This window comes from Macaca fascicularis, chromosome 9 (genome assembly GCF_037993035.2).
Source record: "Macaca fascicularis isolate 582-1 chromosome 9, T2T-MFA8v1.1".
Taxonomy (NCBI): Eukaryota; Metazoa; Chordata; class Mammalia; order Primates; family Cercopithecidae; genus Macaca; species Macaca fascicularis.
The window spans coordinates 103,321,083-103,334,972 of record NC_088383.1 but is presented as its reverse complement, the minus strand read 5'-3'; the positions used below and the strand labels follow the sequence as shown (position 1 = coordinate 103,334,972).

Below are 13,890 nucleotides of genomic sequence, written 5' to 3'. Positions count from 1 at the left end.
ATTTGTTTTACTTTATCATAAAAAAGCAATAAAAGGGTTTCAAACAAAGGAAAAAGGAGATTTTATAAACACAGCAAAATTTAAACTGATAATTGGTAAATGTGGGTGATGGGAACACAGGGACTTACTGTATTCTCTCAATTTGCACAAGTTTTTAAATCTTCATAACAGTCTAGTAGAAAGACAAACAATAAATACAAAAAAAGATGTATATCAGATGAAAAGTGCAATGGGAAGAACAGAACAAGGTAAAGAGAATCAGGTGTGTCAGCAACTTTCTTAAAATTGTGAGGGCAGGTCTCATCTAGAAACCATTTAAGTCAAGGCTTGAAGATGAAGTTAAGCCATGCAGTTATTTAGAGGAAGAAGGTTCCAGGCATAAAATAGCAAGGGCAAAAGCCCAAGACAGGAAACACATCTGGAGACAGGTCTGAAAGGTAATGGGATTGAGGGAGGCAATCCAACTGCTTACAGACATATAGATATTATCAGGACTTTCACTTTTCAGAAACAACATAAGCTAGGAGACAGTGAAACATCTTTAAAGTACTCTAAGAAATAAAGTACTAAAGAAAAACAATTCTTTACCAGTAAAAATGTATTTCAAAAACGAAGGTAAGTGAAGACATTCAGATATATGAAAGCTAAAAGAACACATCACCAACAGAAAATGCAAATGAACCTATAATAATAGAAAACCGATCAATTGGCTATCTGTGGATAGAACATGGGGTAGGGATGGGAAAGAAGAATTATAAATGAGCCGAAAGAATTCTTTGGAATCAGTGGGTATGTCCACTATCATGACTGTTATGTCTTCACAAGTATATCCCTATATCAAAACTTAGGGAATTGTACATTTTAAATATGTGCAGTTTAGTGTATGTCAATTACACTCCAATAACAACATTTCTTAATGGAATCCTTCTCAGGAATAAAAAGAATAACCTACAGAAAAACATGACATGAATTAATCTCAAAAATACACTGAGCAAAAGTAACAAGACAAAGAATGCATATGTGCAAGAATATTGAGAAAAAAAAAAACTCAGTTTCTCCCTACACACTCAACAATCAACACAAAAGACTTCTGTGACCCAATGTGTGGGGGTTTTCCCTATACACCAAAAAGCATTTCTGCAGTGACACCGACTAGGTGTCCTCTATTGTAATTAAATTCTTTTTTTTTTTTTTTTTTTTTTTTTTTTGAGACGGAGTCTCGCTCTGTCGCCCAGGCTGGAGTGCAGTGGCCGGATCTTGGCTCACTGCAAGCTCTGCCTCCCGGGTTTACGCCATTCTCCTGCCTCAGCCTCCCGAGTAGCTGGGACTACAGGCGCCCGCCACCTCGCCCGGCTAGTTTTTTGTATTTTTTAGTAGAGATGGGGTTTCACCGTGTTAGCCAGGATGGTCTCGATCTCCTGACCTCGTGATCCGCCCGTCTCGGCCTCCCAAAGTGCTGGGATTACAGGCTTGAGCCACCGCGCCCGGCCTATGTAATTAAATTCTGACACTATCTACCGGGTGACAGCACCATACCCCATAGGTTGAGGGTTCAGTCCCCAAGACTTTACCTACCAGTTCCAGATGCCAATCACAAGGCCCAAGTCACTTTACCTATGCTTCTGACTGAACAGCTATAAATCAGGGTTCCCACAAGCCCCTCTTTGGGTTTGACTAATTTGCTAGAGGAGCTTACAGAACTCAAAGAAACACTAAAGTTTATTGGTTTATTATAAAGAATATGATAGTCCGGGCGCAGTGGCTCACACATGTAATCCCAGCACTTTGGGAGGCCAGGGTAAGCAGACCACTTGAGCCCAGGAGTTCTAGACAAGCCTTGGCAACACGGCAAAACTGTGTCTCTACCAAAAATACAAAAATAAGACAGACATGATGGTGTGCTCCAGTGGTGCAATCTCGGCTCACTGCAACCTCCGCCTCCCAGGTTCAAGCGATCCTCCTGCCTCAGCCTCCCAAGTAGCTGGGGTCACAGGCACACACCACCATGACCGGCTAATTTTCATATTTTTGGCAGAGATGGGTTTTCACTACGTTACTCAGGCTGGTGTCGAACTCCTGGGCTCAAGTGATCCACCTACCATGGCCTCCCAAAGTGCTGGGATCACAGGCGTAAGCCACAGCCCCCAGCCTGTTGTGTTTTATTTTTGAGACAGGGTCTTGCTCTGTCACCCAGGCTAGAATGCAGTGGTGCCATCACAGCTCATTGCAGCCTCAATCTCCTTGGCTCAAGCCTCCTCCTGCCTCAGCCTCCCAAGTAGCTGGGACTAGAGGCACATGCCACCTTACCTAGCTAATCTGTCTATCAGAGATAGGGTTTTGTCATGTTACCCAGGCTGGTCTCAAACTTCCGGGCTCAAGAAATCCACCCACCTAGGCTTCCCAAAGTGCTGGGATTACAGACATGAGCCACGCCCAGCCCTTTTGGGTTTTTAATGAAGGCTTCATAACATAGACATGATTGATTCAATCATGACCACTGGTGAACAACTTAACTTTCAGTCCCCCTTTTTTCCCTCAAGGTTGAGGGTGAGGCTAAATCCCAACCCTCTAATCCAGGCTTTGTCTTTCATAGGCTTCCATCCTGAAGCTACCTAAGGGCTGCTAGCCACTGATCATTAGCATTAAAAAAAAAAAAAAAAAAAAAAAACACAACATTGAAGATTCCAAGGATTTTAAGAGTTGTATACCAGCAAATGGTGATGAAGACCAACTATTTACTCACAAAAGCACAATACCATGATTTCATTTATACAATTTTCTAGGAAAAAACAATACTGGTCTATAGTGACAGAAAGCACTGTGGTTGCTGGACACCAGCCATTGGGATCACTGTCAGCACAAGACAATTTTTTGGAGTTCATGGAAATGCACTGTGTCTTGATTGTGCTGGTGGTTACACAGATCTATATATTTACTAGTCAAACTCAGCAAACTGTACACTTAAAATCTGTATATTTTAGTGTATATAATGTACACTTCAATAAAGCTATTTTTAAATTTTTTTAAGCTTTCACTTATAGTCAGTTACATATACATACCTCTAATTGTTGCTGTTCCATTTTCGTCAACAAAAATTTGGAGTAGATATTGCTTTTTTCAAGCAAATGTTGAAGTCTACGGTACCGAATTTCTGTCGACTCTCTATCCCAAGACATGCGAGCCTATCCAAAGAGAAAACTTCCATAATTATGAACACTTTCTGACATACATTGATTTATTTTGGCATAAAGTTTAATAAAAATGGCTAAAGTAACATTTTTTAAACCAAACACTTTTTCAAACCAAAAACTGGAATAACTGTTAAAAAGAAAAGTTTTTGGGTTCAACAGGTAATCTGATAGATGCAGTTTGTATATCAAAATATTATAATTTCAAATATTGAACACATGGTTTCTGGCATCTACTGAGTTGGAAGGTCTATTTAAAAAACAACTGATGGCCGGGTCCGGTGGCTCACTGGCACACACCTGTAATCCCAGCACTTTGGGAGGCCAAAGCGGGAAGATCACCTGAGGTCGAGAGTTCGAGACCAGTCGGACCAACATGGAGAAACTCCGTCCCGACTAAAAATACAAAATTAGCCAGGCATAGTGGCGCATGCCTGTAATCCCAGCTATTTGGGAGGCTGAGGTAGGAGAATCACTTGAACCCGGGGAGGGGGCAGAGGTTGCAGTACGCCGAGATCACACCACTGCACTCCAAACAAGAGCAAAACTCTATATCAATTAAAAAAAAAAAAAAATTGGGGCGAGGCACGGTGGCTCACACCTGTAATCCCAGCACTTTGGGAGGCCGAAGAGCATGGATCACCTGAAGTTAGTAGTTTGAGACCAGTCTGGCCAAAATGGTGAAACCCCATCTCTACTAAAAATATAAAAATTAGCTGGACGTGGTGGCACATGCCTGTAGTCCCAGGTACTCAGGAGGCTGAGGCAGGAGAATTGCTTAAACCCAGGAAGCCGATGTTGCAGTGAGCTGAGATGATACCACCGCGCTCCAGCCTGGGTGAAAGAGGCGCCATTTCAAAAAAAAACGTAGCCATTTGCAATCTTAAGTGTGTAATTTGCTAAAACACTGATGTTGTGGTTCCGTGTTATTACATTACCTTGTTACGTACAGAGAAGGGAAATTTTTGATTAATTTTTGATTAATTTTTATGAGGGTCAACCTCATAAAAAGTAACTGCCTAGGTGACACTAGGAAATTCTAAGACAAGTTTTCAGAGTCTCTCCCTGTTTGAGATGAATAAACAAGTTTATCTGGATAGAACATTTTAGAAAAATACTATGAACACAATTCATCCTAACAATCAAAACAGACATCTAGCCAAGATTAACATCCGCACCCCATTTTTTAAGGCAGGGTCTCATGCTGTAAATGGTGCAACTGCAGCTTACTGAAGCCTTGAAATCCCAGGATCAAAGGACCCTCCCACCTCAGCCTCCAAAGTAGCTGGGACTCTAGGCAGATGCCACCATGCCCTGTTAATTTTTGTATTTTTTTTTTTTGTAGAGGCAGGGTTTCGCTTTATTGCTAAGGCAGGTCTCCAACTCCTAAACTCAAGAGATGATTCATCTGCCTTGTCCTCCTAAAGTACTGGGATTATAGGCATGTGCCACCATGCCCAACCAAGATTACCAATTCTGTAACATCAATCCAGCCTAGTAAATCAACAAACATGTACTGCAACAATTATATAAATTACATAACTGGTAGAAGACAGAAAGTCTGATTTATACAACAAATGAGGCATTAATATATCTGAAAACAACAAGTATTAAAGACAGATACACATAGCAGCAAACTGTACAATACTATCTAAATCCTGGAAAAGTCTAAGAATCACTAAGATCAGAGAAGTCAGATTTCAGGAAATAGATAACATCTGAGGGGTCTGAAGGATTAGATAAATGAGAGCAGAAGAACTCAAGTTTTGTCAATTACTGTAGAAGTTCCTGAATTCAGCAACATTGGCCTCAGCAACAGCACTAAAAATCACACTTAACTTTAGAATTAAAAATACTTTCAGAGATTACATAGTAGATATCTTTCATTTTATACAGTCTAGACAAACTCTTAAAAGAGTTTAGTGGCAGATTTTTTAGTATTTTGTTTTCTCAACTAAACCAACTCCCCTACTTTTCAACAAGGATTAATGAAAACACAAAGTCAACCAATAAAATCTAACTGCCCCTTTCCCCAGTAATTGGTGGTTTCAACTTAGAGAAAAGTAACTGAGCATTTACAGAGTGTTTGAAATGCGGGATATAAGCTCATTTTTATACTCTAAATGATGCCCTAGCACTTCGGTAGTTTTGCTGCTCCAGCTTGTCAATATCTCTAAGATATCATTTTATATTGCCTTACATTTTCCTTCTGCCCAGGCTGGAGTGCAGTGGCGCAATCTTGGCTGGCCCCCGCCTCCGCCCCCGCCCCCACCTCCGCCCGGGTTCAAGCAATTCTCTGCCTCAGCCTCCCTAGTAAAGCTGGGATTGCAGGCGCCTGCCACCATGCGCAGCTAATTTTTGTATGTGCCGGTGCCTGGCCAGCACATATTTTTAAAATAACTAGATACAGCCAGGCACGGTGGCTCACGCCTGTAATCCCAGCACTTTGGGAAGTCGAGGCAGGCACATCACGAGGTCAGGAGTTTGCGACCAGGCTGGTCAGTATGTTGAAACCTCGTCTCTACTAAAAATACAAAAAAAATTAGCCAGGCGTGGTAGCACGTGCTTGTAGTCCTAGCTACTTGGGAGGCTGAGGCAGAAGAATCGCTTGAACCGGGGAGGCGAAGGTCGCAGTGAGCCAAGATCATGCCACTGCACTCCAGCCTTAGCAACAGAGGGAGACTCGTCTCAAAACAAACAAACAAACAAACCCTAAATACTTGCCTGGTGGTCCTGAGAAAATTTTTCTTAAAAAAAAAAAAGGCCGGGCGCGGTGGCTCAAGCCTGTAATCCCAGTACTTTGGGAGGCCGAGGCGGGTGGATCACGAAGTCAGGAGATCGAGACCATCCTGGCTAACATGGTGAAACCCCGTCTCTACTAAAAATACAAAAAACTAGCCGGGCGTGGTGGCGGGCGCCTGTAGTCCCAGCTACTCGGAGGCTGAGGCAGGAGAATGGCGTAAACCCGGGAGGCGGAGCTTGCAGTGAGCCGAGATCGCGCCACTGCACTCCAGCCTGGGTGACACAGCGAGACTCCGTCTCAAAAAAAAAAAAAAAAAAAAAAAAAAAAAAAAAAAAAAACCAGCCGGGCATGGTGGCTAATGCCTGTAATCCCAACACTTTAGGAGAACCACCTGAGGTCGGGAGTTCGAGATCAGTCTGACCAAAGTGGAAAAACCCCATCTCTACTAAAAATACAAAATTAGCCAAGCTTGGTGGCACATGCCTGTAATCCCAACTACTCAGGAGGCTGAGGCAGGAGAATTGCTTGAACCCGGGAGGCAGAGATTGAGCCATTGCACTCCAGCCTGGGCAACAAGAGTGAAACTCTGTTTCAAAAAAAAAAAAAAAATCACTAAGGCTTTAAGATGCCATCATGGAACAATAATATACAATTAATATTAGAATAATACCATATAAGTGGTTAATCCTTAAACCTGGTCTGTATTTCAATATCTTCCTATCACTGTTTTTTCTTATCAATTTGATTATTATATTATGGTAAACTGCAACTTCATCTATTGAAAGCACTGAGTGCCTGGCAGGAAACAACTCTGGGTAACTACAGTACAGAGTATGCCAATGGACACCGAGGGCAGAAATTCCTCATTATCTACCCCATTATCTCTCCCAACACCAGTCCCAGATTTTTTACTGGGGGGTGGGAGGAGTTCTATTTTAGCCTACACGTATTATGATCCTTTTACCTCTCTAAGAAATCTCCTGACTCCAGCCTTCCCCCTCCGCCACTTCACAGGCATTATCGGTACTCAAATCTCCTAGACTAACAATGACTTCTTTTAAAGGGAAATACATGTGAAAAGTCAAAGAAAATAACTGTAGCAAATGAATGTCAAAGTCATTTTCTAGGCTCCTCACAAAACTTAGGATTTCCTAAAGCCAAATGCTTCTCATTAAGGAACTTAAGATAGCTCTCTTCCTCTGTTAAGTACTTCTAAATACATGCCCATACAGACTGCATTCTCCCAAAAGAAAAGGAATCTCTACCTTTGCATAGTGAATTGTTTGGCCTCCAAAGACATGTTTATTAATCTCAAGTAGTGAGAGACTGAAAACTTTTCTTAGAATTTTCTAGTGTCACCTAGGCAATCACTTTTTTGTTTTTTTGAGACAGAGTTTCACTCTTGTTGCCCAGGGTGAAGTGCAATGGCATGATCTCGGCTCACCGAAACCTCCACCTCCCAGGTTCAAGCGATTCTCCTGCTTCAGCCTCCCTAGCAGCTGGGATTATAGGCATGTGCCACTACACCCGGCCAGTTTTGTATTTTTAGTAAAGACAGGGTTTCTCCATGTTGGTCAGGCTGGTCTTGAACTCCTGACCTCAGGTGATCCACCCGCATCAGCCTCCCAAAGTGCTGGGATTACAAGCATGAGCCACCACGCCAGGCCACGAAAACAGCTATATGCTTTTTTAATGGAAGGATTGAACATGGATTAAAAATTAGTCTTTAGGTTCTATGATGCATAATTATGTGAATGAAGTGTTTCATCCCTTGAACTAATAATGCCTTCTGAAAATGTACTGTTGTCAAATCTCAGGCATATCTTTCTTTAAATGCTATTTCCCTACCCAACACTCATCATGGATATAAGAAGAAACAAGATAAAAGTGAAGATACATTACTGAAAACAAAATTATCACATCCATCTTAGACCTCTTCAGTTAATTCCATTCTGGTCACTTGCCCCAGAATCTATACTTTATAATTCACCTGGTTATATAGCTAATAAGTATATTTAGTGTATGTATATAATCTTGTATATTATAAAATACTATTTTATCATCGTTAGATATTCAATAAGCATTTACTGATTGCCTACTATGTGCCAGGAGCAAAGCCTACAAAAACAAAACAGCAAGTGATGCATCCTTAAGAAACAAAGTGAGAAAGAATAAAAAGTAATATGAAGTATTTATCATTACTTATTTGATCATGGTAAATTCTGTGTAATAAAGTACTATGAAAATTCAAAGAATGAGCAAAGGTGGTTCAGGTCAGACCTCTCGATTCTATTAATTCACATCTACCCTGAAGCAAAAAGTATTGATTTTACTTAAAAGAAAATTTGTTAATATATTACCTTAGCTGGTTATAGCCAACCAGAGAGCATCAGTAATAACAGAAGGAGTATTACTGGAGTGAAAGCATAGCATGGTAGTTAAAAAATGTGCATTCTTGAACCACGTGACCTACACTGGAATATTAGCTCTGCCATTTACTAACTGTAGCACCCAAACAACTTCTATGTGCCTCAGTTTCCTCATCTATAAAATGACTAATAAAACCTATTTGGTTGTGCAGTTCAATAATAGCAATTGTTTGTACTAGTAATTCAACTAGTAAGTTTAATAGTAGTAATAGTAATAGTGAACATCTACTTCACAGAATAGTTGAGGATTCAATGAGTAAATACATATAAAGCATTCAAAATGCATGACTCCTAATAGATGTTCATGAAGTATTAACAATGCTGACAAAAAAATTATTGTTGAGATAATGGAACCAACGGCCTCATTACTCGTTTTTGGACTGCATTATTTTCCAACTTAAGTAGTTTTATAAATCATGAGTTAATTCACTATTTTTAAGGACAGAAATTCTGGAGGCAGCCTGAGTTGAAATTTAATGTCAACACTTACTATGTGCCCTTCTCCCTCAGTTTCCTCTTTTATAAAAGAAGATAACAAAAAATAACCTATATCATAATATCGGTAGAGTTTAATAAGCTAATAAAGCACAAGAAAACCACCTATTAGGCAGTACTTAAAGACTCAACTATCATTCTTTTTCTTGCATATGACTGAATCAAGCAGCAGGGTAGGACTTTAGAATAAACAAGAATTTTTCAGGTTAAACACTGCTTTTAGTAATTTACAAAATACTCTCTACAAGAAAACTACAGCAACTTGTCACTGAAAAAGTACAGCACATTTTTAGCTAAAGAATCTTATGTAGCAATACACAGGCCATGAAACCAAAAGGAAAACAAACAGCAAGTTGATCACTTAGGTGGAAAACAGCACTACACTAAAAGGAAATCATTAGACTTGGATTTCAGCCCAGCCTTTGACTGATGCTAACTTCTCCTGCCCTCAGTCTAGTACATCACTTCTGCAGGATTTGGCGATTCCTGTTTGCCATTAGACATACATTTAAGGTAATTTTTAAAGGAAATAAGGATGGCAAAGGAAAAAACTCACTATCGACTTTGAAAGACTTTTCATGGCTAAACAAGCAATCTGAAATTCTCCCTTAAAATAGATAGGACTACGAAGACTACATCTCATAGAAACACACCATTCAAAGCACGTGCGAAAGGATTCTCAAAGGCAGTATCTGTAAACACACAAAAACGACAAGTAATAAAGCTGTTTTCATTCAAGTTTACGACAAAGCCCACTAAATAGGAAAGCAAAGAACACAAACCACACCTCCGGGTAAAAGCCGAGGTTACCACGGGCTTTCACGACGACGAACCTGATGCCTAAATTACCTTTTCCAGCATCTTCCGCTCTCTCTCTAGTCCAGCAGCTTCAAGCTGTTCTTCCTCTTCCAGCATGGCCGGGGTAATCACGGCAGTGTCCAGCTGTTCAACCATTGCTGGAGCCTGGGAGCCTGACGGGAGAGAAAGCTTCCAAATTGCAGTTTTTAAAAAATTACTAACTACTCAACTCCAACATGAAACAGCCCTTCTCCCACCCGAGATGCACTGGAGCACAAGGTGAAGACCCAGGGGACGCCAGCATCACCTCTCAGAAGACACCGTAGGTCTTCGCAAAGTCTACAAGTGCCTGGACCACAGTTTACAACTCGGGATGCTCGGAAAATGCAGTTCCCTATGTGAAATCTTCACCGGCATGCTAATATGTGCAATTCCGGGGTCTCCTCCACTCACCGTGGCAGTTTCCCAACCCTCTCTTCCTCCTCAATCCCTGCCCGGGGTCGGCTCCCTCCCCCAAGCTCCGCCGCAGTCTCCATGCTTGCCCACCTCAGCCCCGCATGCCGCCACCCGCGCCCGAAAGAAGGCTCTCCTCACTTACCGCAGCTGCCCGCGGGCCGTTCCGCTGGCATGCCTCGACACGCACCCGGGAACCGGGTCCCCTCCACTCAGCGCCTGCAATGCCGCGAGCTAATTCCTCACAGCCTCTGCCGGCCCAGCCTTCTCGCCAAATCCCCCGCCAGGGAAAAAAGCGCGCTTCTACTTCGCGGGAAAATCCTGTCATCTCGCGATACGTTACATTACCCGCCCGCCCTCCAGCCCCGCTGCGCGAGATTTGGCGCAGCTTGCGGTTTTCCTCAGACTGACCCGTGGCGACCGTGAGCCTGTACCTGGACCTCTGCCAGGAGGAAACTGGGTCCTGGTGCCGAACTCAGCCTGTAATTATCCTTTGAGATTGGGCGAGGCGGCCGATCGTGGAGGACCCAGTTTCCTCACCTAACTGATGGTTCCGAACTACGCAATTAAAATTTGATAGCGCTGTTAATACTTTGCAAGGCGCCTTCACACGTTGGCTGCTGTAATCGAGCACCCCCTAGCCCGTGATCCTATAGGTGGAGAAGTCTGCGTATCCGCACAAGGATGTCAGAAACATTTTTATAGGGCCAGCCTCGCCGCACCCGCAGCGCGCGGCTCACATCTTGAGTGAAAATCCCCCAAAAATGACCAAGAGGAGGGTTTTTTTGTGGGTGGGACGGGAGAGAGAAGGAACAGGATATTAAGATTATGACTGGGTTAAAGAAAGCTGTTTAGGGTAAGGGCGAGCTGAAAGCAGTGATGGACCAAGCGGAGTGGCCAGCAGAAGGAAGATTCAGGAAACCAAACAGGATTCATTCATTCGAGTGGGCAGTGAAGGAAGGAGTGGACCTTTTCTTGCCCCGGGTTTTCACTTCAGCTTTCAATTCCTCCTTTTCTTGTTTGCATTCCTTTTCAACTATTTCCTTTGTCTCCCTCTCCAGAGCTCCCTTTCCCACCTCCAATTTCCTAGGACGTATGGCATTAAATATACCTGCCATGTAACCACCTGTTTCCTTCATTTTGACTTCCCAAAACTTGTATGATTGTGTCTGCACAAAATTTAAGAGTTTACCGGCTGGCTGCGGTGGCTCACGCCTGCAATCCCAGCACTTTCGGAGCCCAAGGCGGGTGGATCACGAGGTCAGGAGTTGAAGACCAGCCTGGCCAAGATGGTGAAACCCTGTCTCTACTAAAAAATACAAAAATTAGCCGGGCGCGGTGGCAGGCGCCTGTAGTCCCAGCTATTCGGGAGGCTGAGGCAGAAGAATCGCTTGAACCCGGGCGGCAGAGGTTGCAGTGAGCCTAGATCGCGCCATTGCACTCCAACCTGAGCAACTGAGAGAGACTCCGTCTCAAAAAAAAAATAATAAATAGAAACGAAACCTAGTCTCTATATTTTATTTTATTAAGATAGGGTCGCCGGGCGCGGTGGCTCAAGCCTGTAATCCCAGCACTTTGGGAGGCCGAGGCGGGCGGATCACGAGGTCAGGAGATCGAGACCATCCTGGCTGACACGGTGAAACCCCGTCTCTACTAAGAAATACAAAAAACTAGCCGGGCGAGGTGGCGGGCGCCTGTAGTCCCAGCTACTGGGGAGGCTGAGGCAGGAGAATGGCGTGAACCCGGGAGGCGGAGCTTGCAGTGAGCTGAGATCCGGCCACTGCACTCCAGCCTGGGCGGCAGAGCGAGACTCCGTCTCAAAAAAAAAAAAAAAAAAGAAATACAAAAAAAAAAAATAGCCGGGCAAGGTGGCAGCGCCTGTAGTCCCAGCTACTCGGGAGGCTGAGGCCGGAGAATGGCGTGAACCCGGGAGGCGGAGCTTGCAGTGAGCTGAGATCCGGCCACTGCACTCCAGCCTGGGCTACAGAGCGAGACTCCGTCTCAAAAAAAAAAAAAAAAAAAAAAAGATAGGGTCTCATTCTGTCGCCCAGGCAGCAGCGTAATGGCGCGATCTCTGCTCACTGCAATCTCCGCCTCCTGGGCTCAGTTGATCCTCCCACCTCAGCCTAGTAAGTAGCTGAGACTACAGGTGCACGCCACCACGCCGGGACATTTTAGTGGTGGACATTAGCCCACACCAGGCTGATTTTTGTTGGTTTGGGGTTTTTGTGTGTTTTTGTGTTTTGCTAGAGACGGGTTTTCGCCATGTTATCCAGGCTGGTCTCGAACTCCTAGGTTCAAGGGATCCTCCCACTTCGGCCTCCGGAAGTGCTGAGAGTACAGGCGTGACATATTGTGCCTGGCCCCTACAAAAATTTCCTAAATTAGCCGGGTGTGGTGGCGGGTGCCTGTGGTCCTAGTACTTGGAAGGCTGAGGTGAGAGAATCACTTAAGCCCAGGTGGTCGAGGCTGCAGTGAGCTGAGATTGTAACACTGCACTCCAGCCTGGGTGATACAGCAACACTTTGTCTCAAAAAAAAAAAAAAAAAAAAAAAAAAAGTCCTCAACATACTGAGATGGAGTAGGGATCCCTTTCTCTAGGGGCCTGTGGGCCCCCCAACCTTGGGAATAAAGGAAAATCTTGAGTTGCTTCAAGGGAAATTCTAGGAACCTAGCTAGCCCTGACAGGTAAATAAGCAACTTGATAAGGAAGAAGGTAACAGTAGCCTAAAACAATAGCCCAGGAAGTTGGATTCAGGAGATCTTTGGTTCCTCTGTTAAAACTAGAGGTAATATCTTAACACATGTCTCTAAGATGTTTTTTAGAAACCCCAAGCCCCACCAAACACATCTGCTGGCACTCTCTTGCCTCGTTTGTTCTAAATTTATTCCTAGGGGCCTGGAGGAGGTCACACACACAAGCAGAGCTAGCGTTCTTTTCCGCTGATCCCAAATTTTTGTTTTTTAATTTTTAAAAATTGAGATGGAGTCTCACTCTGTTGCCCAGACTGGTCTCAAACTCCTGGGCTCAAGCCATCCTCCCACTCAGCCTCCCAAGTCAAAGGGAAAGAAATTTTGGGATTACAGGCACACACTACCACACCCAGCTCGCCAAATTTTTAGACAAAACTTCACCTCCTGAACCAACTGCAAATCAGAAAATCTTTTAATCCATCTATGACCTGTTCCCCAAGCCCCATTCCCCTACCCTTTGAGATGGCAGTCAAAACAATGCAGAGACTCCATGTATTAATTGATGACTTTGCCTGTAATTTCTGCTTTCCTGAAATTTACCCCTGCCTTTAAAAATCCTTACCTGCAAGCCATCAGGGAGTTTGGGTCTTAAGCATGAGCTGCCCCAATTCCTACCGCTGCAAAAGCTCAGTGTGGAAGTCTTGTCTTTCTGAGCCAGGCGAGTGGACCAAAGTTCAGTTCTGTAACAGCACCTTATGTTAAATGGGACAATTTGAAGCCCTCCAATCAGACCCTGCCAAGCCAACATTCCTAAATCTTTTCCCTTGCTCTCTGATCCCTTAAAATTTGCCCTAGACCCTAAATCAGGGAGACAGACTTGAGCCCACTCCTATCTCCTTGCTGACCACTTGCAATAAAGCCTTTCTTTTCTCAAAGGCAGGTGCCATAGTTATTGGCTTTTGTGTGTAATGGGCAGTGAGTCCATTTGCTTGATAACATTTTTACTCCTAGTTCATTCAATATTATTTCAAGATAAAATGTAGCCTCTATTAATAGCTACTCTTAAATCTATCTCCTTCTAATCTAAAGC

General features: G+C 43.5%; 1 protein-coding gene across 4 annotated transcripts in view; it reads right to left on the bottom strand.

Annotated features, from left to right (window-relative positions):
- Nucleotides 1-10,437, bottom strand: part of HELLS (helicase, lymphoid specific) — a 56,301-nt gene extending 45,864 nt beyond the window's left edge. For 3 of the 4 annotated variants that reach the window (XM_015456405.4, XM_005565993.5, XM_065521162.2), the window contains exons 1-3: nucleotides 10,252-10,437; nucleotides 9,705-9,826; nucleotides 3,060-3,182 (exon numbers count right to left, since the gene is read on the bottom strand). In XM_015456405.4, the coding sequence (XP_015311891.3) occupies nucleotides 3,060-3,182; nucleotides 9,705-9,826; nucleotides 10,252-10,282 (276 nt within the window). In that variant the 5' untranslated portion in view covers nucleotides 10,283-10,437. Of the gene's footprint in view, nucleotides 1-3,059; nucleotides 3,183-9,642; nucleotides 9,827-10,251 lie in introns of all 4 variants that reach the window. The other variant, XM_065521163.2, reaches the window with a different exon arrangement.
- Nucleotides 10,438-13,890: the final 3,453 nt, after the last annotated feature.